General features: G+C 40.2%; 2 protein-coding genes across 4 annotated transcripts in view; one reads left to right on the plus strand and one right to left on the minus strand.

Moving 5' to 3' along the window:
* The first annotated feature begins 228 nt into the window (after positions 1 to 228).
* The window catches only part of LOC102080905 (zinc finger protein 260), a 203,771-nt gene continuing 182,331 nt past the window's right edge, over positions 229 to 21,668 (plus strand). For 2 of the 3 annotated variants that reach the window (XM_019347416.2, XM_019347417.2), the window contains exon 1: positions 229 to 739. In XM_019347416.2, the coding sequence (XP_019202961.1) occupies positions 568 to 739 (172 nt within the window). In that variant the 5' untranslated portion in view covers positions 229 to 567. Of the gene's footprint in view, positions 740 to 2,342; positions 2,403 to 21,668 lie in introns of those variants that run through there. The other variant, XR_003214881.1, reaches the window with a different exon arrangement.
* On the minus strand, positions 4,587 to 7,868 carry LOC112842854 (zinc finger BED domain-containing protein 4-like). The gene is made up of 3 exons (XM_025900257.1): positions 7,434 to 7,868; positions 5,446 to 5,795; positions 4,587 to 5,129 (listed from the first exon to the last, which is right to left on the minus strand). Exons 1-3 carry the CDS (start codon positions 7,696 to 7,698, stop codon positions 4,806 to 4,808), a joined length of 939 nt encoding a protein of 312 aa, XP_025756042.1. The 5' UTR covers positions 7,699 to 7,868; the 3' UTR covers positions 4,587 to 4,805.

Genomic DNA, 21,668 nt, shown 5'->3' on the forward strand with positions numbered 1-21,668 from the left:
GTTTAAGGAGGCACTGGGTTCAAGATAGGAATCATGTTAAAGTTCAATATAAGAAACTTATTCAGATAATTTCAAAACAGAAAGCTTAATATTCAAATGATAATATCTGCAATTTTCTTGTTTTCCATGGATGTAGAAAAAAAATGATTTCAGCTCGAAACTGATTTGAAACAGAGAGAAATCTTCGACAGCGGAACAGTTAAAGGTAAATGTCCTCTGCCGGAACAACAACCGTGTGACACCAAGAAAGGAAAAGCGCGTGTGTGAACTGAGCAGAGAGTGTGGGACCGAAAGAGTCAGCTCATCACTGTGGTGTTAGCGGCTTTGCACCGACTCCCCGAGCTCTCTGTAATACTTTACATTCATTGATAAGAGAGAGAGAGAGGGAGGGAGGGAGGTGCGTTAACAGTCCCGCTCTGGCGGAGCTTTATCACGTGACACCAGGCGGAAGTAAACAAAGGAAAGGCGCAAATGGCGTTAGCTTTTCACGTGTGTGTCTGAGCGCAGAGAATGTTGTTGTGTGTGAGCTGAGTGTGTGAGCCGAGTGTGTGAGCTGTGGCAGTAACAATGCCTTCAGTTCAGTATCTGAGAGAGTTTATCAACGAGCGACTAACTGCTGCTGCTGAACAAATATTCTTGGAGTTTGAAAAAACGATCGTCCAGTACGAGGAAGAGATCGACCGTCAGCGCAGACTGCTGGATATCACCTGGAAACCCCAAATCAAACTGCACAGGACAGGTGAGTGTCACTCTGAGGGAGGATCCTAATCACAGCTCTGCGGGACATTTATGATTGTGAGGACTTTTTGGAGATGTGAGCTAACAAAGAGCAAACAGAGGACAGGACTGCACTGTGCTCCATTCAAACAGCAGGCGCTGAAACCAGCCTGGATTTTAGTGTTCTTTATGTAACAGCATAAAGTTAGAACTGTGAAGGTATCACTTTAAAAGAAAATGTAATGTAAAATACCCTCATGTATGTATGCATTAAGATCAGAGTACAGATGCAGATACAGCAATAGAAGTCCTCCTGTGGGTCTCCAATAATATGAATGCATCAGTGTCATTTCAGGCAGCTCATGGTCATTTTCATCACAGACATTCTGCTGATTGTGTTCTCAGTAGCTTGGTTTGTAAAAGTTCAGACTCAGAGTGTGACTTAGCGTTGCACTTAAGTGCAGCATATAGGTTGTTGCTTAGTAACAAGGCATCAACTACGTTGCCTTTCATTATCCCATCCATAAACAGAGACCAGTACTTGCTGAGCGTTTGTGTTGTGAGCTTGATTAGATGTAGGAAACATAAAACAGGTTTTCACCTTCAGATGTTTAAGCACTGAGGATGCAGCCTGGTCATGTACAGGTAGATCCACCCTCTCAGTGTCAGGGCTTTCGTGCACAGGAACAACATCAGCATAAAACAGACACTATGGCTGTGTCTCAATTCAGGGTCTGCAGCCTTAAAGGCCGCATTTTAATGCCGATTACGTCACAGCGGCGCGCCGAAGGCTGTCCCAGTTCAAAGGCTGCTCGAAATGCGGCCCTCAAATGTGTCCTTCATTTACCTGAATTTTAAGGATGTGGCGGTGTAGACTTCGTGGCCCAACATATCCCAGACTTCATAGTGTGGCAGTGGGTGTGGATAATTTTGCCGAAAAAAAACAGCCGAAGAGTAAACTTGGAAAAGTAAGTACTGAATATGATGTCACTTATTTATGTGCGAATGTTTAAGAACATTAAAACATTACTGTTGGCCACATGTCGGCAAAGTTATGTGACATTAGTGATGTTTGTACTTTCAGCGTTTACTTGGTTTTAAAGCCTCTACTTCTAAATATATATATTTAGTCGACCTTAATCTTACAGAGATGTGATGATTTATGGATAATTAAAGTCAGTCATATATCCACAAACACAACAAGCTGAAAGTCAGTGATGCTGCTCGGTTTGCAGTCCTGAATATGACGGCACAAGCAGGATTCACTGCACTGTTAATGTTAGCTATGTTTTATTGCTGCCTCTGTTCGGTGGTGTCGAGCCAAACGGACTTTAACGTGTGTTTGAACGAGCTGACGGTTCACTCGTTAAGCTGAAAGAAAGATGCTTTAATCACAGGAGTCACACATGTGTCCACTGGACCATCTGGGAACTCTTCTTGTTTAGCACTCGTAATAACACAAACACTAAATCCTCCTTCTCTTGTGCTGTTTTGTAGCAGTGTGTACACCTGAGACTGTCACCTGTCTGTCTGTCCTGCACTCTCTCTCTGTTTCTTTCTCTCTGATTGTGGAATAAAAGTATGAACATGTATTTATAAGTTACACTTGTGTTTGAATCCTGCAGCTTATCACACATTTGATTTCCATGTGTGACGACTGCAAGTGTCCAGAGTGAGGACAGACTGAGGGACCCACTGCTGCACATCATCTGTGAGGCTTTGCACCCCTGATGATCCACCAGGACAAACTCAGCAGTGTGTGAGGAAGAGGAGGAGGAAGAGCCAGCAGCAGCTGACAGATGGAGAGAATAGACAGACTGTTCCCTGTTTGTGAAGGACTGCTAGGAAAGTTTAACATCACTAATTGTCTGTCCTGAATCAGTCTTATTAGGTAGTGTTCAAATAATGTTATCATCCCAGTGTTTTCAGTGTGGGAGAAAGTACTCAGGGCCTTCAAGTTACACACTATGAAAGGCAGCAACAAGTTTAATATTCAGAAACCTAAAGTATGTATCAGCAGCAGAATGGAGCTAAAAATAAATGTTTGTTTCAGTTCTATGAAGCTTTGAGTATTTTGGATTAGTAGCACTGCTGTGTTTGTTGCATCATATTGCTGTAACTGTTTATATGCTTTATATATTCTGAGCTAAGTTGATCTATAGTGTTACATCATATTCTATAAGGATGTTATGTGTTTGTAGACTTTCTGCCCAGTTTGACCCATTTAGCAGAAGTCAGCCTGTTTAAGGCTCTGATATCTGTTCTGTATGACTTAAAGCAGTTATGACATGGTCTGATTTTCTCACCCAATAAAGGAATATTTCATATATCAGTCTGATCTCCATTCTATCAGAAACAGTTATCACAGCTCGTACATTTTCTTTTTACACATATATATAAGCATTGAGCCAAATTTAGTAATGCCAACATATTGAAAGAACAATGTTTGTCTCTTATATATAATACATCTGTATATACGCTGTCAGAGATACTTGTCTTTGAGTGAAGATTTAAGGTGATAGGAAATATAAATAAGTGCAACTTGAATCTTTACTGAAGCTCAGTATTTGGCACAGAGTTTACTGCTGTAGTAACTAATAATGATTAATATAATAACTTTAATATTGCCCATATTATATTAACATTACCAAAGTGAGATGACTTTAGTCTCATGAACAACATGAGCTAATTGTTATTTACTAGCTAATCTTAAATGACTGTTCAGTACAGAAATGAAGCCCAACAATCATGTTTTACAGTCCTGTGGTCTCGGCCTCAGATACTTATTAAATCACACAGAGCTCATGTAGAGACAAATGAACAAAATATGTTCTCCTTCATTTCTGTCAAACAAAGCTGTATGAAACATTTCCAGTATCATGGTTGCTAGGCAACCTGGGCAGCGACGGAGGCTAGACCGTCCCCTTTCACAAGCCTCGCACTTCCGGCCTTAGCAGTCTTTGAGCACGCAGCCCTTGAGGACCGTTAGGGCTGCAGAACCTGAATTGGGATACAGCCTATGAGACCCGTTCAGACTACAGGTGAGAAACAGCTGCTGATGTCTGGTAATCATGATAATCTTATTGTCAGTGTTTGAGTCACCTGCTGTACTCGAGAGTGTAAAGAGCAATGGGAGAGAAATCGGGTGAATTTGAACAAGAATTTGTTTTCAGGTTGTTGCACTCTAGTTATAGTATTAGTTATTGTATTGTCTCATTACTTGTCATTTCTGTTTATTAAAAAAACAAAAAAAAACCAACAACTATTTATTATAACTTTAAGAAAAAAATTTGTTTCTTCATTATTTTTGTTTCTTTTCACTCTGGACCGTGTGAACATAATTTCGTTCCACCTCATGTTAACGTGTGATGCAAATGACAAATAAAGCTCCTTGAATCCTTGAATGAATGTGCAGCTTTGAAACCATGTACTTACTGTTTGCTAACCAGACCTCAGTTTGTTTGACAACAGTGAAGATTTCAGCTCTGACTAGAATTCCTTTAGTGTGTTTCTGTGTGACACATTATAGAGTGCTGTGGAGCCTTATTTGTGTTTGAAACAACAATCTGCCTGCTTAGATCTCTTCTTTACATTTCATTTACATTTGGAGCTGGCTTAGATCTGGCTTATCGAAGACCAAGAAGCGGCTACTGCTGTTCAAAATCCCATAAGGCTGGCTGACATGATAGACGATTGGCAGGGCTGTGAGAGGGCTGCTCGATTATGGCAAAAATGATAATCACGATTATTTTCACTGAAATTGAGATCTCGATTATTTGACGATATTTATTTAACAATAACAATGTATTGAATAATGGCTTTAAAGATTGTCAAAAAATAATATAAAATGGTGTGCAAATACTGATAACCGTGCAAATGTTTGCAATATAAAAAATAAATGAAAAATGTAAACATTAATGTTTAGTGAACTTCAAACTACTGTATAATATTTATGCATACAAATAACCAAACATCAAGGCAAGCTGTGTAGCCACAAAATGCACAATTGCGTCAATCTGACATTGAGGTATGTCAACTAAAGTTGCTGCCTGAACAAAAATAAAATTAAACACTGAAAGTAGTACCTTTTATAAGAAATAAATAAAAACTAGTAGGCCCGAGTCCCATACAATCTCAAAATGGCTCAACAAAACATGGTTTCTGAAGAGGTTCTGTGATAGCTTCCACCACCCCAGTGGGTCTTCCTCTGTGTCCAGGGTCCCTGCCTGGAAGTAGGCTTGAAGCTCAAAAGCTATGGCCTGGTCCAGTTGACGAGCATGTTCTGCACCTGGAGCTGTGCTGTGAGGGGCCTTAAAGAAGCTGCTTAGGCCCTTTTTCATCTTCTTTTGGTTTGATGCACCATCATCAGCAACCTCCGTGTTACCAACGGGTGTCCCCATCACTGCAGCCTCCTTTAATGGGACAAACATAAAATGACAGCAACACAGAATGAGGAACCAGTTTTATCTGTCTCAGGTTTGGCATTCTAAAATACAATCCTTAAATAATTACTATAAATAATACTAAGATAGATAGATAGATAGATGTTTAGTATCTTTATAAATACCATGATGGACTTCATTTCCATTGTCAGTCTGGCTTTTATTGTCTCTTGGCTGATAGTATTCTCCTCTTGATGCATTTTGAGAGGTCTGTGTCATCATCTTGCTCAGCCAAAATCGAGTTGTTAAATAGGTGGAGTGTTGGTTTTATAAAAGACACACTCACATATTTCTCTCCAGAAAGTGCATCAGTGAATTCAACCAGAGGTCCCAGGGTCTTGTTGATGGCCTCAAGGACATCAATGTCCTGCCATGAGGGGATGAGGTGCCTGGTTCCTCTGTCTTGGGAGAGGACACGGGCAATGGCCTTCTGCTGCTCAAGGACTCTGGAAACCATGGCCTGCCTAGATCCCCATCTGGTTGGACACTCAGTCTTTAAAGAGTGGTCTGGCAGTTTGAGGTCTATCTGTGCCTTTTTCAGCTCTCTCTTTTTTTTCCAACTGAATGAAAAGGTGCTGACCACTTGTTTGCAGACTCCCACTGCACGCTCAATCCTGTGATCTTTCATGGCTCTTTCTATAAAAACATAAAAAAATATAAACAAGCATTATCAGGATGATGATTGTCATTTCCTTGAGTGTGATGAATAAGAAAAAGTGATGGTAGCTTATTTATGTGTTTGTATAATTCATAGAAAATGTGTATGACTGTGAGAATGAATAAAAGTATCTCTGAATTTAAATCGTTTTTTATATATTATATTCATTCGAAGCATTATGTTGTATACTTATTGAAAGAAAATCACATTATGCATCATATTCAGTAGGAATTAGAGATGGCACGATACCACTTTTTTATGTCCGATACCGATACCGATATCACAAATTTGGATATCTGCCGATACCGATATGAATCCGATATAGTGTGTTTTTTAATCAATAAAACTGTTTTTTTAATATCTTGCTGCATTTTGTATAAGTTCATACTCAAGTTTAAATAAACAACAACAATAAAGCTATTCTGTTATACCTGTATGTAAAAAACACACTGCACCCAAAATATTTCATAGTTCAGCAACACTGATCAATCTAATAAACTTAAACCTACTCCATCCTCCCTATTCTGGTATTTTAAAGAGTACTTAGCAGAAATATTAAGCAACCTAACTAATAGGGTTGCAAACTCCCAGCAAAAAAATAGGGAACCACCCCCCCACCCTCCACCTCATGATGCTTAATCAACGTAATCAACTTTAATTTGATGCAGTGTGAAAAAAAAATGCACAGAAATAAATTATTTTTCAAGAATAATTAAATAGATTCAACATCTTTCTTCTACAGAATTGCAGACTGCACAGATGGTATCTTCCCAAAGGAAAAGGTACTATAGCTTACTAGGGTATATTAGACTTAACAGTTACTATATACAGTAATAGACTTCTATACATTTTACATCAGAATAAAACTTTGGGTGTAAGATTCAGATAATTATTTATTAAAAGCTAGACATTTTAAATGAGAATAAGAAAGAAAAGTATGTCTTTGTGCCCCCCTTTTCCCTGTTAATGCCCTATCGGCCCCCCTGGCTAAACTTTGCTAGATCCGCCCCTGCACAGTTACCAGCTGTAAGCTACGTAGAAAAGGATCCTGGTCTAGAAAGTAATATTAAATAAATTCTAACGACAGCTTATCAAGGTTAAACATGCTGCTGTTGTTCAGCCACTGGTTTCCTCTTTCTGGTGCAAAGTGGGCCAAAAACAAAGAAGAGAGACGGACTCCCGACAGAAAAGCCGATCAGCTGATCATTAAGCAGTTTCAGGATTGAAGTAGCGCAGGAGAGGGAGAGAGAGAGAAGAGGCAGACGCTCCAGCTTAACGTAGGTACGCTTTACAAACATTCAGAGATGAACTTACACACTTGCTTTTACTTCTCTCTGGTATAACTTCCTTGGAGATGAAATGCTGGATTGCTAGCAAGGCTACACATACACACAGCCGCTCTATCACCTGATGCATACTGCTCCAACGTGCTACGGTTATGAGCGGAGTTACGCCATGTCACAAGTTTTGTGAGGTGCTTTTTTGATATTTAATGGATCGGATTACATTTTTTATTTCTCACCGATATCCGATCCAGCAATTTACGTCAGTATCGGACCGATACCGATACTTAATATCGGATCGGTCCATCTCTAGTAGGAATTAGGCCTACTCACCTATGGCCAAATGTAATCTGTGCCCAAAGCACTGGAGCCTCATCCAGCCATTCAGTTCTGCAGCCAGTATGACATATGCATTGTTGTCTGTGGTTATACAGACGAGTTTACTCTCCTCCAGATCCCACGTAGCCAGTGCTTGTTTCAGACCTGCAGCTATGTTCTGCCCTGTGTGGTCTCCTGGGAAAAATGATGTCTGGAGACATTTCGTTTTCATGTTGAAATCCATGTCAATGAAATGTACCGTGAGGCTCAAAGGCTCCATGGTGCGGCTTGACCACAAGTCCGTTGTGGTGACAAAATATTGGGCTGTAGCCACTTCCTTTGCGACACCATCATGACACTCATCATATAAAGCGGGAATCGCCACTCGACTAAAATAGTGACGAGATGGCAAGTTATACCGTTTGTCCAAAGTGTTGATTAGTTTCTTAAAGCCGGTGTTAGGGTTCAATGTTGAGAGAAGAATCCATAAAAACCACAGATCCAGGCGTGTGCAATTTAGACGGCATTTTAATGAACACATGTGTGAGTTCAACAACCCAATCAGTGTTGAACTGTCTTTCTCATATTCAGACAACTGTTTTATGGGGTTAAGAATTGTACAGCCCCCTTTTCTGTTACTAGGCAGATTTACGTCACACCAAAACCACAATGACTTTTAACATAGAACATCATCTTCGTGTCGACGGCTGATGCTTCCTGTTAGCCCGCCTTCGCTGTCGCTTATCTCCCTGGAACATCAGGTGCACTTCCTGTAGAAAATGTCACTCATACAGGCACAACTTCTGCATTTCTGCCCTACCAAAATAGATCTACCATGGTGTGTATGTGTGTGTGCGTACACGTGCGAGGGCGCGTGCATGCTGTGTACTGCGTACGTGTCATGACCTCTCACTATTTGTCTGTCTGTACGTGCAGAGTTTGCATCTGCTTTCTGAACCTTAGTTGACCTCAACTTAAGCAACTTGAACTTTCCCCTATCAGTGATCCCTCTAACTAAGTGTGTGTTAATCAACGATACATGCATAATAACACCCTGCTCTTTGGCTTGCACTCACTCTGCTTTCGGTTTCACTTCTGCAAAACATGCTCTGCAGACGCATTTCCTGTCTCATTTTGGCACAGAGAGTATTTTCCTGTCTCTGCCCTCTACACAGAGATCATAAAAGCATTAATAACATTTAACTTATAGATTCAACTCAACCATTTAAAATGGTTCTTCTTTGGACCTGTAATAAAGGCTAATATAATACCAATATGTTTGAACATCTGAATGCATCTGAATGCAACATCCCTATTAATACTGAAATGTTAATGATGATTAAAAAATAGCAGCAAATAATAGCAGGAAAATATTTCTATTCCTCTCAATCCCCTCTCTTGGTGACCCTTAAAAAGGGTCACCACACACTTATAACATTACTCTGACCCTCTCTAGAAATGCCAGCTCCCCCTAAGAACACTCCATGGGTAAAGTCAGGTTCGTCCTTGGTCCCTCTCTCGTGGAAATCTTCTCCTGTAAAGGATAGAAAACACTTTCTCCCTACTTTATTCAAACCTGATTCCAGCTAATATTACGCAAAACATGAACCTAATTTTGTATTTGGTTTTTGACTTTTATTTTTATATCTCATTCAACCGTACTCAGCATTTGTAAAACTCTCACAGCACTGCCTTTAAGAGAATCGAAGGAAGCACGTCTCTGCATGTGCTTCCTCTTTGCTCCTTATCTGATCATCAACATCCTGTGCACAAAACTGTCACTGCTGCAAGGGCCTACCTCTCCTCTAAAGTCACCTTTCACAAGAAAAATCCTAAACACTTATTCTACTAAAGGATCAAAGAAAAAACAACCATTTTAATCCACTAAGTTTAAGCATATAATCAATTACTCCTAAATAACTCTCATCATAGCTAAAAGCTGAACTCTAACAGTATTTTGAACTCCCATTTCCTGGGTGATAACCTGTTTGAATATATCATTTTATTTCATTTTGCTGCTTTTAATGTAATGACTCCTTCTAACTTAAACTTTATCAGACTTAACCAACATATATAAGCTTTCTCCCTTTGCTTCTGTTTTCTGTATTTCTGTAACTGCTTTTTATATAAGAGGACTAATTTAGAACTGCATGTGTTATCTCCGTATTTTACATGTCACCCCATTTAGTTACCACCGAAACTCCTATTCATTTCCTCTTTTCTGTCACTTGTTATTGGGCCAACTCAAATTCAGTTAAAAGCTAAAGGAATTTCAGGCCCTAGGCCTCACCTATGTTTAAACCATATGTGTTTGTAAGCGTGAATGCTGTTTATCCTTCTGTTGCTCCAAGTCCCCTACAATATATCGACTGAGACATAACGCTCATCGAAGCTTATGACCTTCAAATGGACCGAACCTCAACTCTGTTAATGAGCACGATTGCAATGTGTAAGAAGAAATCATTTCTACATATATAATCTCCAATATTATTCATTTGAGTCCATAACACTTTTAACATCCTCATAAAAAGCTCTCCTCTACCCTAGAAATAAATCTATTTACTATCTGTTTCTAAAGCCTACATTATAACAACATTCTAGCATTATGTCACTGTTACAACTTATCCTAAAAATCAAAAAGAAATCACACATTTTCTACTCATAAAATCTTCACTATTTTCCCCAAAGCATATCCTTTATTCCCACAGTTTCCCCTTTAAGTTTGGTGTACAACTTCTTATTAACCCCAGCAATTTATCTTCTAAACAGGATTCAGTTCATTTTACTCCTTTCTTTAGAATTAACAATCTCCGCCTCAGTTTTACTATATCTAGATTATCAAACAACCCCAATCGTTATAAAATCCTAGTAAAACCCCTTTCAAATTAAACAAATTAAATCTTAAACCCCTCTCTTTTTTGACACATCTCATGTGGCAAAAAACTCAAAATGCTCCACCCAAGCTTAACAAATCAAAAGGAAACAAGGTTAGTCATTTCATTTCTCAGAACACTTCAGCCATTGTCCTCTCCGGTATTTTGCTCCAGCCCTGAAAACCTGTGTTTAAGGAACAAAATCAATTTAATCATCATGTCAAATCTCCTCAAAATCGTTGCTCCATGCAAAGTCTGGATCCTTGGAATTTCCTGAAAACAAAACCTGTGTGTTAACCAGAACTTCACATTTCATACTCAATTTCCCCACTTATGATCCAACCTGTGTTATAACCCAAAATAAACTTACCCCGAACAGTTATTAATCATGTGTCACCTCAGTTCATGGTAACTTAAGTTACATCAATGTTTCCCTTTTAGCATTTAGCATTCTATAATGTAATAACATACTCCAACCCCAGTAAATAATTTTCTCAAAGCACACATCAATGTCCCAAAATCAGCATCCCCAGATTTAAGTCTCCCACTTGTCCTGTTTGTCAACCTTTTATTTATTTCCCCTCTTGGTCCCATCACTCACATTCACTCAAATGCGTTCACACATGATATTTTTTGCTGATCTGCAGCCTTCTGCGCACGTCATCAGATGCTCCACATCAGCAAAATGAGCTCAATCATTTGTTTTATTTCGTTTTCCTTTTTAGGAAAATAGTTCGCTATACTTTTGACTGGATTGACACGCTGCAATCATTTTTAGACAGAGACTTGCCGCCACTCAGTCTCTGATTGTAATCAATTATAATTCTGTAATGCCCACCTGATTTTCGTACTTAGTAATTTTGTCAGCGCCGTCCGTTCACTCTCTTCCAGGCCTGCTTAGAACAAAAATGAAAAAAGAGAGCTGATTATTAGCTCATCAAAGTACAAAACAAAATCACCTGACAGGTTTTTCCTGAGTGCACTTACTACTACAAAAAATTTTTGGGGCCCCTCTCAGACATATCCATGTCTTAATCAAACACCCTCTCTGGAAATAAAACAACAGCCTCAAAAATCTGAAACAATCTTAAATTTTCACCCATTCAACACACTAAAACCTCGCCAAAAGCTACACCGTTTCGTACACAACAATAACCCCGGTTAAGCACTTTACCATACTCAGATTCAGCCTAACACCTTACAACAATGTGTCAACACTAATTTATAAACCTCCTAATCAAATTTGCACCTCTGAACAATCTACCCCTCCTTTAAGGCCTCAATCACACACACACACAGGAAGTGTTAAGAAAAAATGAAGAGAGGAAGTGTCTCTGCTCATAGACTCACAGCTCAACTGCCAACTTGACAAGAAAAATACATGTTTGCACCTTATCACATTATTGAATTATTTTCATTTTCTTTCTATACTAATCACTTACTCTGATCAATCAGTGCAAGAGCACTCCTAAGTAATCACTTCTCTTTTGTTTTGTTTTTGTTTGTTTTTTCCATAACTCACTCCCTTGTCATACAGCTTCGTTTGAGTTATTCCACCACAACTCTATTTTATCCAAGTGTGTTTTAAGTGTATTTTCTTCAACATTCACACCATTTTAACACTCATGAAATTAGCAGGCTGATTTAATTACGTATGTTTGTGTTCTTAGCCAGGTTTTAAATCAATATCTGTTCATTAATCTTCATGAGCTTATCTCTGTAAGGTTAGTGCATTTTCTGTTTGTATGTGTGATTTTTATAAATGTTTCTTTATGATCTTTGTGATCTTGTAAATGTTTCTTTTGCAGTGTTTCAAACTCCTTTTGACAGGGTGTGTTTTCTCTCTTTGGCTCATCACTGGTCGTTGTGAATGACATTTCCCCTTCGTCTGTGCCCAGTGGCCTTACCTGTTAAATCCCGTCTCCTCCAGTGACTCCAAGGTCACTCCGGGACTTAGGTTCGAGCAATCGTGACTGCGCCTTGCCTTAGGTTGTCCCAGGGTTTCGAGGTGGGATCTTACCCGTCATGGGCTGTCCAGCCTTCCATGCCCGCCTACTACAGTGGCCAACTGGGCAAGGGTGTTATCAGGCCTAGGGGACACACTGGTTCTGGAAATTAAAGGAGTGTAAACTGCTTTCTTTATTAAACTTTCCAACAATAATTTCACATGTAACAGTTTGTGTACGTGCGTTTTCAATTCATTAATGTAATTGTTAGTTCATGTATTTATTTCTCTCGGTCTGTCTCTTTTCTAAAACCTGTAATTAATATAATTTTATTACTTTCTTACTTTTTCTTAAAACATGCATTCGCTTCATCTTCTTAGAATTCAACTCGGTCTATTTCTCTGGGTGCTCCCCTGACATCATCAGTCACACACACACCTTCCTCTCACACACCCTTTTACTTTCAAACTCCCCCTTTTCACTTACTCAGACAAATCACCCAGTCACTCAAATCAAATACTGACAGCATTCACACAGTTAAAATCACACAAAATACGCTTTCATACGAGTATTTTGGACATGCCTTCCATGATCAGAAAGAGCAAGTCAAAAGAAAAAGAAAAAGAAAACTGAAACCTCTCATCGTCTCGCAGCTTCTCCCCACACACACATAACTGAAAAATAAAACACACCAACATTTATGGCTCACGAAATATACATCTATCAAAATTCAGTCATTTTCTAATCATTTTCTATACATCCACACTAATATATTCAAACTGTATTTACACTCTCATAATAAGCAAAACCAACCTCTTATATACAGGCATTTAGCAAAAAGCTCTCAGTCCTCTCGAAATTGAAACCACCCTCTCTGCGCGTCACTACTGCTCATTTGCATTTACACACCATCCGTGCACATCCGGCTGTGCATTACTGACACAGAGACTGATCCTACTCATAGATCTCATATTTTATATTACAGACGTCTTTAATTACAACTGCACAGATTTTTTAGGCCTTGTCGCTCCTACAAATTTCGAAAATTTTCCATAACCGACTCGAACGGGCAAACCTTCAGGTTTTTTGCGACCAATTTAACAGACCAGACTCGAACTGCTCTGTCCAGATTTCTAGCCCTAACTTAATTTACCGGTAGCCAAAAAAGCGCAAGAATAGGGGACTTGAACCCCTAGCAATTTTGGAAATTCCCCAGTTTTCCCCGGTTTGTCGTACCGTACTATCCCATTAGTCGCCGCTAGGTCAAGGATAAACGTCTTTATCCAGGAGGGAGCGTTACCTCTGAGAAAATGCGCTTCTTAACAGACGCCGCTGTCGTCCTAGAAAAATTTACAATAATTTGAAACAACAATCTAAGCCCAAAACAGGATTAAGATTGAGGCAGATCTACCTTTGTGGACATAGGGGACTTGAACCCACGAGATGACCATCACAAGATAGACCCAATGTCCAGCGGGACTTGAACCCACAGAAATGACCAATTTCCCTACTTTCTACATTTCTTTGGGACTTGAACCCAGTACTTTTACTTATCACTTATCATTACTTCATCCAGCATGCTCATGAAATTCCCATCAAACTCAAAACAGACCTTCACCAGTAATTACAGTGACCAGGCTTTTAATTTGACATGCCCAATGTGACACCTTTTGGAAATATATTTCAACAGGCAGTGTCTTACCTTTAAATGCCCCGGGGAATGCCTGCTCACTTTCACCACTGATTACCGTCTGCCCGTCCAATTACCACGGACCCCGGATCTCACCAAAACCCCAACATTATTCCCTCTCTCTCACCGGAACGAGCCCCCAAATGTTAGGGTTCAATGTTGAGAGAAGAATCCATAAAAACCACAGATCCAGGCGTGTGCAATTTAGACGGCATTTTAATGAACACATGTGTGAGTTCAACAACCCAATCAGTGTTGAACTGTCTTTCTCATATTCAGACAACTGTTTTATGGGGTTAAGAATTGTACAGCCCCCTTTTCTGTTACTAGGCAGATTTACGTCACACCAAAACCACAATGACTTTTAACATAGAACATCATCTTCGTGTCGACGGCTGATGCTTCCTGTTAACCCGCCTTCGCTGTCGCTTATCTCCCTGGAACATCAGGTGCACTTCCTGTAGAAAATGTCACTCATACAGGCACAACTTCTGCATTTCTGCCCTACCAAAATAGATCTACCATGGTGTGTATGTGTGTGTGCGTACACGTGCGAGGGCGCGTGCATGCTGTGTACTGCGTACGTGTCATGACCTCTCACTATTTGTCTGTCTGTACGTGCAGAGTTTGCATCTGCTTTCTGAACCTTAGTTGACCTCAACTTAAGCAACTTGAACTTTCCCCTATCAGTGATCCCTCTAACTAAGTGTGTGTTAATCAACGATACATGCATAATAACACCCTGCTCTTTGGCTTGCACTCACTCTGCTTTCGGTTTCACTTCTGCAAAACATGCTCTGCAGACGCATTTCCTGTCTCATTTTGGCACAGAGAGTATTTTCCTGTCTCTGCCCTCTACACAGAGATCATAAAAGCATTAATAACATTTAACTTATAGTTTCAACTCAACCATTTAAAATGGTTCTTCTTTGGACCTGTAATAAAGGCTAATATAATACCAATATGTTTGAACATCTGAATGCATCTGAATGCAACATCCCTATTAATACTGAAATGTTAATGATGATTAAAAAATAGCAGCAAATAATAGCAGGAAAATATTTCTATTCCTCTCACCGGGGTTGTTCACTGTGTTAATTGAGCAGTGGTCTTTGGCGAGGAAAAACGTTACCGCGTTTGTTATCTCCTTGTGTCTCTGGGAGCTGGTGGGATATTTAGTCGCGTCGTACAGGGTAGCGTGAATGGAGGTCTGTGAGGATGAAGCAGGTGTTGTTGAGTTTTTCTCTATGTTCCTTCATTGTTTGATCGTATGTCACTTTGTGAGCGCTCTTCAAATTTGTAGTGTTGCTCTGTGGTGCAGCTGCAACACCGTAGCAAAGTTTACACACTATATCGACTTGATCCACGTCTGACTCCCCGAACCCATAATGTTTCCACACCACTGAAGTCGTTTTACCTCTCTTTTCAACCAACGGCATTCTTTCTTTAGCAGCCATTATCCTCTCCTCTCCAAATAACGTCTGCTTAGCTTTCCTCGGGTACTCTTAATTGATGTGACGCGTGTTCGAAACGCAGAGAGGTGCGCTCGATTTTCCACCTCGCGAGAGTAAAGCATGAGGGAGGTGCTAAGAATCGGCTCAGTCATTTTTAATGATCGTTGAAAGCCCAGATCGTAATCGAGATTAAAATTCGATTAATTGAGCAGCCCTAGCTGTGAGTACTCAGACTGTGTTTTGAACACAATATGGATAAGATCTTGGAGAAGAACAACGGGAATTGAGATAATTGGTGACCAGTGATGGACATTAGACCAACTGTAAAAACTGGATGCAGTTGTTCTCACTAAACCCAAACATTCACCATCTTCACTCATGCAGCTATCCCACTGGCACCAGCTGAAGGCCTGCCAAGGTCGAAGCCGACTGGAACAACAAATTCTTCCCATGATTACAGGATTGTTGTCAGAACTCTTTGTCCCTCCTTCAAGGCCACCTGGGTCCACTGGAGACTGTTGACCTTCGCTTAACCGGGCGTGATGACACTTTCTCTCAGCTGAACACGGGATACACATGCACACACACGAAACATGTACACTGACGCTGATACGCCCTCACTATCACCCTCCCTCCCCTGAATCCAATGCCTCCTCCCATGCTTACCTCCCATCGGATGTGGACACCGGATCAGCTGGAGGCGCAATCGAAGATTGCAGCGGTCCCAGATCACCTGTACACACTGGAATATTCTCCCATGTTGCTTGTCTGTGTTTTATTGTGTTATGGTTTGTTGATATCTGTGCATTCCTGTATTATTCTTTTGTGTTACACATTTCACTGTTTTTTTCCCCCTTGCTACCTAGCCTGACCTGTCTCCCCAATGTGATGTTTGTGTATTGTATGTACGGTCGGCAAGGTCTGTCATCTTGGTTGTGGGCAACTGCAACTGACAAATAAAGGCTCTCTCTCTCTCTCTCTTTTATAATGTCATTAGTTGTCTTTTTTTTTTCTTCCTCCAGACGTCCCACAGCAGCCTGTCTGTAAGGAGGAGGAGGTTCTCATTGAGCTGCAGCTCTGTGACCAGGAGGAGCCAGAACCTCCACAGCTTAAAGAGGAACAGGAGGAACTGTGCAGCAGTCAGGAGAGAAAGCAGCTGGAACTGAAGGAGGAGACCGATACCTTCATGGTGACTGCTGCTGAGCAAAGAGACCACAGTGAACCAGACAATGATCGGCTCATCACTAATAACTCCCCTCTTGCTGAGAGCCAAGATCAGGGAAGAAGCAGGAGTGCAGATCCAGGATCAACGAGAAATCCAAACATAAGTAAAAATGCAGAAAGCTCTCCTTTGTCAGAGAGTCGGTCCAGTACTGGTGCAGGTACAAAGTCGTTAAAGTGTGATGTCTATGAACAAACCTTTATGCATGAGTCCCAAATGACTTTACATAACAGAGCTCACACAGGTGAGAAGCTGCATGTTGGTAACTCTGCTGGGAAAGGTTTTAATCAGAACGGTGCTGTGTTGGAGCGCGTGAGAGTTCATGCAGGTAAAAATCTCTGTAAGACTTGTGGTAAAATGTTTTCTAGCCAATCAGTACTTAGAAGGCATACACAGATCCACACAGGTGAGAAGCCATATTCCTGTAAAACATGTGGGAAAAACTTTCGTCGAACTTGTCATTTGACCCGTCACATGAGAACTCAGACAGGTGAAAAACCGTATCCTTGTCAAACATGTGGGAAGAGTTTTCTTTCAACAGATCATTTAAATATCCATGTGAGATCTCACACAGGCGAGAAACCGTATCCTTGTCAAACATGTAGTAAACAGTTTTCTACGTCATCGTCACTTAAACAACATGTACGACTCCACTCAGGTGAGAAGCCGTACTCTTGCAAAACATGTGGGAAAAGTTTTCGTCACAATAAAAGTTTGTTTTTCCACATAAGAACTCACACAGTTGAGAGGTCACATGTTGGTAACACCTCCAGTAAAAAGTTTTCAAATTCAACATCACTTAAAAAACACACAGAAATTCATTCAGGTAAATAGCTGCATTCCTGCAAAACGTGGGAAAAGTTTAAATTCTCATTTGACTAGCCACGTAAATGTTGAACATCAGCTATTTTCTCCTGCTGAGAGCTCACACAGGTGAGAAGCTGTAGTCTTAACATATTTTTAGAAAAGGTCAAATATTTGGAGCCAAGTTTGACACAAATGTACAAATTCATGCTGGTTCAAATGTTTTTGCTTTTGGCTTGAAAACCTGTTCAGACTTCTACAATGATTGTTTGACTGTATTACATGTCGCAATGTGTGAACTAAATCTGATGATACCTGTCATGTTGAAGCTTTTTTATTCGTCAGGGAAAATATGATAAATCTTTTTTTGAAATTGATGGCAGCAACAGGTCTCAAAAAAGGTTCGATAGAGGATTCAAGAGGCTCAGCAGTCCCCCTGGTCTTTGTTGTGTTTTTGGTTTTCTGATGCTCCAGAGGTTTCAGTTGGTGAAAGGTCTGGACTGCAATAGGGCTGCGACTAAAGATTACTTTGGTAGGCGACTAATCTGGCAATTTGTCTTTGATTAGTCAACAATTATTTCGATAAATCTTGTCTCCGCTTCCTGTGGGAAGACTTCCTGTTCTAGGCTTTAGTACCTCACCTGCTCAGGTCTGCCCACCTGTGAGTATCACCCTCTTGTCTCGTCCCACAGAAAATTAAAACAATGACCCAGGAGACATAAGAATTTGAAAATAATCAAATGTATTTTTAACATCAATACTTAAATATTTAGTCCTATTTTACTCAGTAGGACTGTCCAAATAAAAATGAAATAAATACAAATATTAAGCAATATGAATTAAAGTTCTAGTAGTATTTAAACCAAAAATTCAGCTTTAAAGTAAATAAAAAAAGATTTTGTTTTCCAGTCCAAAATAACAAGTTTCCAAAGTTTACAGATGATTCTGTTTTGCTGTTCGCACTGCCTTCTTCTTCGTTAGTATTGAGTGCAGTCTTGGCAGACAACATAGGTGACACTGCCCCCACAGCTTCCTGTAGTGGGTTTTAGTTTAAATTAAAAAAAACAACAACAACATTTATGTGGTTTTAAGATGTGACAAGAAATTTCTATGTCAGTGTCATCGATTATGTCGACGAATCATTGTAGCCCTACAAATTAACCTCACTGTTTTCAAAATGCTCCTCCACCTGTTTTCTTTAGCACCACTTAATTCTCCAGCCTTTGTTGTTCCATCTTGAAACATCTCGCTGCATTAAAGTCAAAACAAGTTTATAGTTTTCTTAAAATTGTAGATTTTTTCAGCATTTTATATGTTTTTTTTTTTTTCTGTTCTATTTTGAATAAAATATGGGTTTCTGAGATTTGCATTCTGTTTTTATTTCTATTTTACACAAAGTCCCAACTGTTTTGGAATTGGATTTGTATAACTGCTAACCCAGCTTTGAGTTGGACTCCTGCTGAAGGACAACATTAAATCGTTGAGAACATGGTTCGATCCTGGATTGTAGTCCAGGAAAAGAATGTAGACTTTGTTTCTCACACAAACAGTTTCCTCTGTGTCTGCTTTAGTGTCCTGAGATAAAATCATGCAGTGAATTTAGTTTTTCCTTTATATTTCTGTAATAAAAGTTTGTTTACTTATAATTTTGTATTTTTTATTTCTTTGTGTCTGAACGTTCCTACAGTTGGTTTGTGGTTGATGTGGATTTGCTGCTCATGTGAATCCTCCCACAGTGTTTCATTAGCAGCTGTAACCACAGTGACTCTGATAAAACAGGAATTAGCAGAATCCATCTGATATGAAGCTGTGCTTTGAATACCACTTCCCTCCTCTTTGAAGAGTAGTCAGATATCTGTGTTCAGGTTTTTGTACAGCCTCTTCTACACTTTGTATCACTGTGTTTGTAGAGCACAGTAGTAGAGAGCTGTGTCTGCCAGGGTTAGGGCTGTTATGGTCAGATTAGTTGATGTAGGTGATGTTTCTGATTTATATCCATTATCAGGAATATATTCATTGCCACTCCATGATCTTGCTCCTTTCCAGAGTATAAACTGAGGAGCTTGAACATCAAAATGATGTCTGTACCAGTAAAGTAGTGGAGTGCTATCACTTGTCTGATAGCTACATGTGAGTGTGACAGATTTTCCTTCTGTTTCAGTGACTTCAGTTTGTTGAGGAGTGATTGAGTCTCCAGCTGTGAGTCCTGGAAAAAGAAAGAAGAAAAGTAGTGAAATGCAGTCTGTATATCTGCTTAATGCAGCAGCTTCAACTAAACTTTAATCCCTGTTCTTAAACTCACCTATAATGTGAGATAGAAGCAAAAAGAGGTGCAGCAACATGTCTGTGGAGTTATTAAAGCCAGACAGACAGCACATGAACAATGTTCTTCCACTGCAGCACAATGACCAACAAATAATGTCATTGGATGAGCTCAGGTTCAGTGGGCGGGGCCAGTTTAATAGCTGAGCCAATCAAATAGTTTTGTGCTTCCACAGCAGCTCTGTCTCTGTCTCTGATCTTTACTGCTTCATTTCTCTGTTGTCTTTGTCATCAGTCCAATGACACAAGAATCAGAGGTTTAACAGTGTGTGGCTCCCTCTAGTGGATGTTGTGGAGTATTCTGTTGTCTTTGCTCCAAAGGTTTTTGTACAGAGTTTTGGTGTTTCCTGTCACTGTGGGCTGCAGAGCACAGTAGTACACAGCAGAGTCTGTCACTGCAGCAGAGGAGATCTCCAGATGAAACTCCTTTTTCTCTTTGTCATGTATAAACTTCAGCTTTTCTGTTTGCGCTGAATGTTCTTCCATGAGAAGCTGTGGACGTGAACCGGACTTCTGATGGTACCAGAAAAGTGAATATACAGATCCTGAATAGTTGCAGGAGACAGTCACAGTGTCTCCTTCCAAACTCATCACTACATCTTTAGATGGTGTCAATAAATCCTCAGAGGATCCTGAAAACAACAAAGACATATTTCACCATCATGTTTCTGTATCTTTAAACTTAGTTGATAAAAAGTGAATCAATTCAAACAACATCCAAAGATTTTCATGTCTATCATCTCCTTTGACATCTCACTCCATCTTTTGATGACTCACCAGTCTGAAAGGAGACCATCATCATCCAAATGAAAAGCAGGAACATGATTTTCTCTTGGACTGAATGAACAATAGAGAGAACACAGCAGCTCTTCAGCTCCTAAATGAAGCCTTTCATATTCACTGGTGTAGCTCCTCCTCCTGCTGAGCTCTGTTTCCATTCAGGCTGATGAAACTTTAGAAATGACAGTGATGCTGCAGTCATCATCATCATAAAGAAGGTCAGACTGAAGGAGGAACCTGCAGAACAAAAAGCTCCGACTGCATCCTGCACACACACTCTGACTGAAACATGTTCGAGCAACAAAAAGAAGTTTACAAAGTTAACAGCACAGAACTTCAATTATAGTTTAAAAATAAGCAAAAGGAAAACTTCTGAAACTCCTGACAGTGTTCTTGTTCTAAGACACCAACTGTGTTTGGTGAGATGAACTTACTCTTCTCTGCGTTTAATCATTAGTTGTTATTAATCTCTGGCTCTCTGCCACAGCGTGACTTTGTCCTGGCTTCCTCCTCTCACCTGATGACCGCCCCTCCCTGAGCCTTGTCCTGCTTGAAGTTTTTTCCTGTTAAAAGGGAGTTTTTCCTTCTCACTGTTGCCAAATGCTTGCTCATAGGTGTTCATGTTATTGTTGGGGTTTTCTCTCTGTCTCTGTTCTTAATACGCCATTGAATGTCTGTTTGGAAGTTTCTCCTGAGATTTGCAATAATTTTCTGAACATTTTTATTGAAAAGGTTGTCACCACCAGGGTTCTTTTCACAGCTCCTGACTCTGACCCCTCTGTCTCTGTCCCTTATGCTGTTGTTTTTACTCAGTTTGAGCTTGTGACGCTCTCCACTTTAGAGGATGTGGTTCGCCATATTAAGCCCACAGGTTCCCCTCGGGATCCTTTCCCTCCACAATTCCTTAAAGAAATTTTTCCTAGTATAGGACAGTATGTCCTTGACATTATTAACAGCAGTCTGTCTTCTGGTGTGGTTCCTGCAAATTTCAAACATGCAGTAGTGCAGCCACTGCTTAAGAAACCTGGCCTTGATCACACAGTTTTAGCGAACTATAGGCCTATTTCCAAGCTGCCTTTACTCTCCAAGGCAGTGGCAGTCCTAGCCTGTTTGGCGCCCCGGGCGAACACTCCCTCTGGCGCCCCCCCCCCCCCCCCCC

This window comes from Oreochromis niloticus, linkage group LG18, assembly GCF_001858045.2.
Source record: "Oreochromis niloticus isolate F11D_XX linkage group LG18, O_niloticus_UMD_NMBU, whole genome shotgun sequence".
NCBI lineage: Eukaryota > Metazoa > Chordata > Actinopteri > Cichliformes > Cichlidae > Oreochromis > Oreochromis niloticus.

Bases quoted from the DNA above. Each gene is read 5' to 3' on its own strand.
- LOC112842854 (XM_025900257.1), bottom strand. From the start codon at position 7,698: ATGGAGCCTTTGAGCCTCACGGTACATTTCATTGACATGGATTTCAAC. The intron at 5,796-7,433 runs GTGAGTAGGCCT...ATGTTTTTATAG, and splicing joins CAGATTACATTTGGCCATAG to AAAGAGCCATGAAAGATCAC. The intron at 5,130-5,445 runs GTGAGTGTGTCT...GTCCCATTAAAG, and splicing joins CACTTTCTGGAGAGAAATAT to GAGGCTGCAGTGATGGGGAC.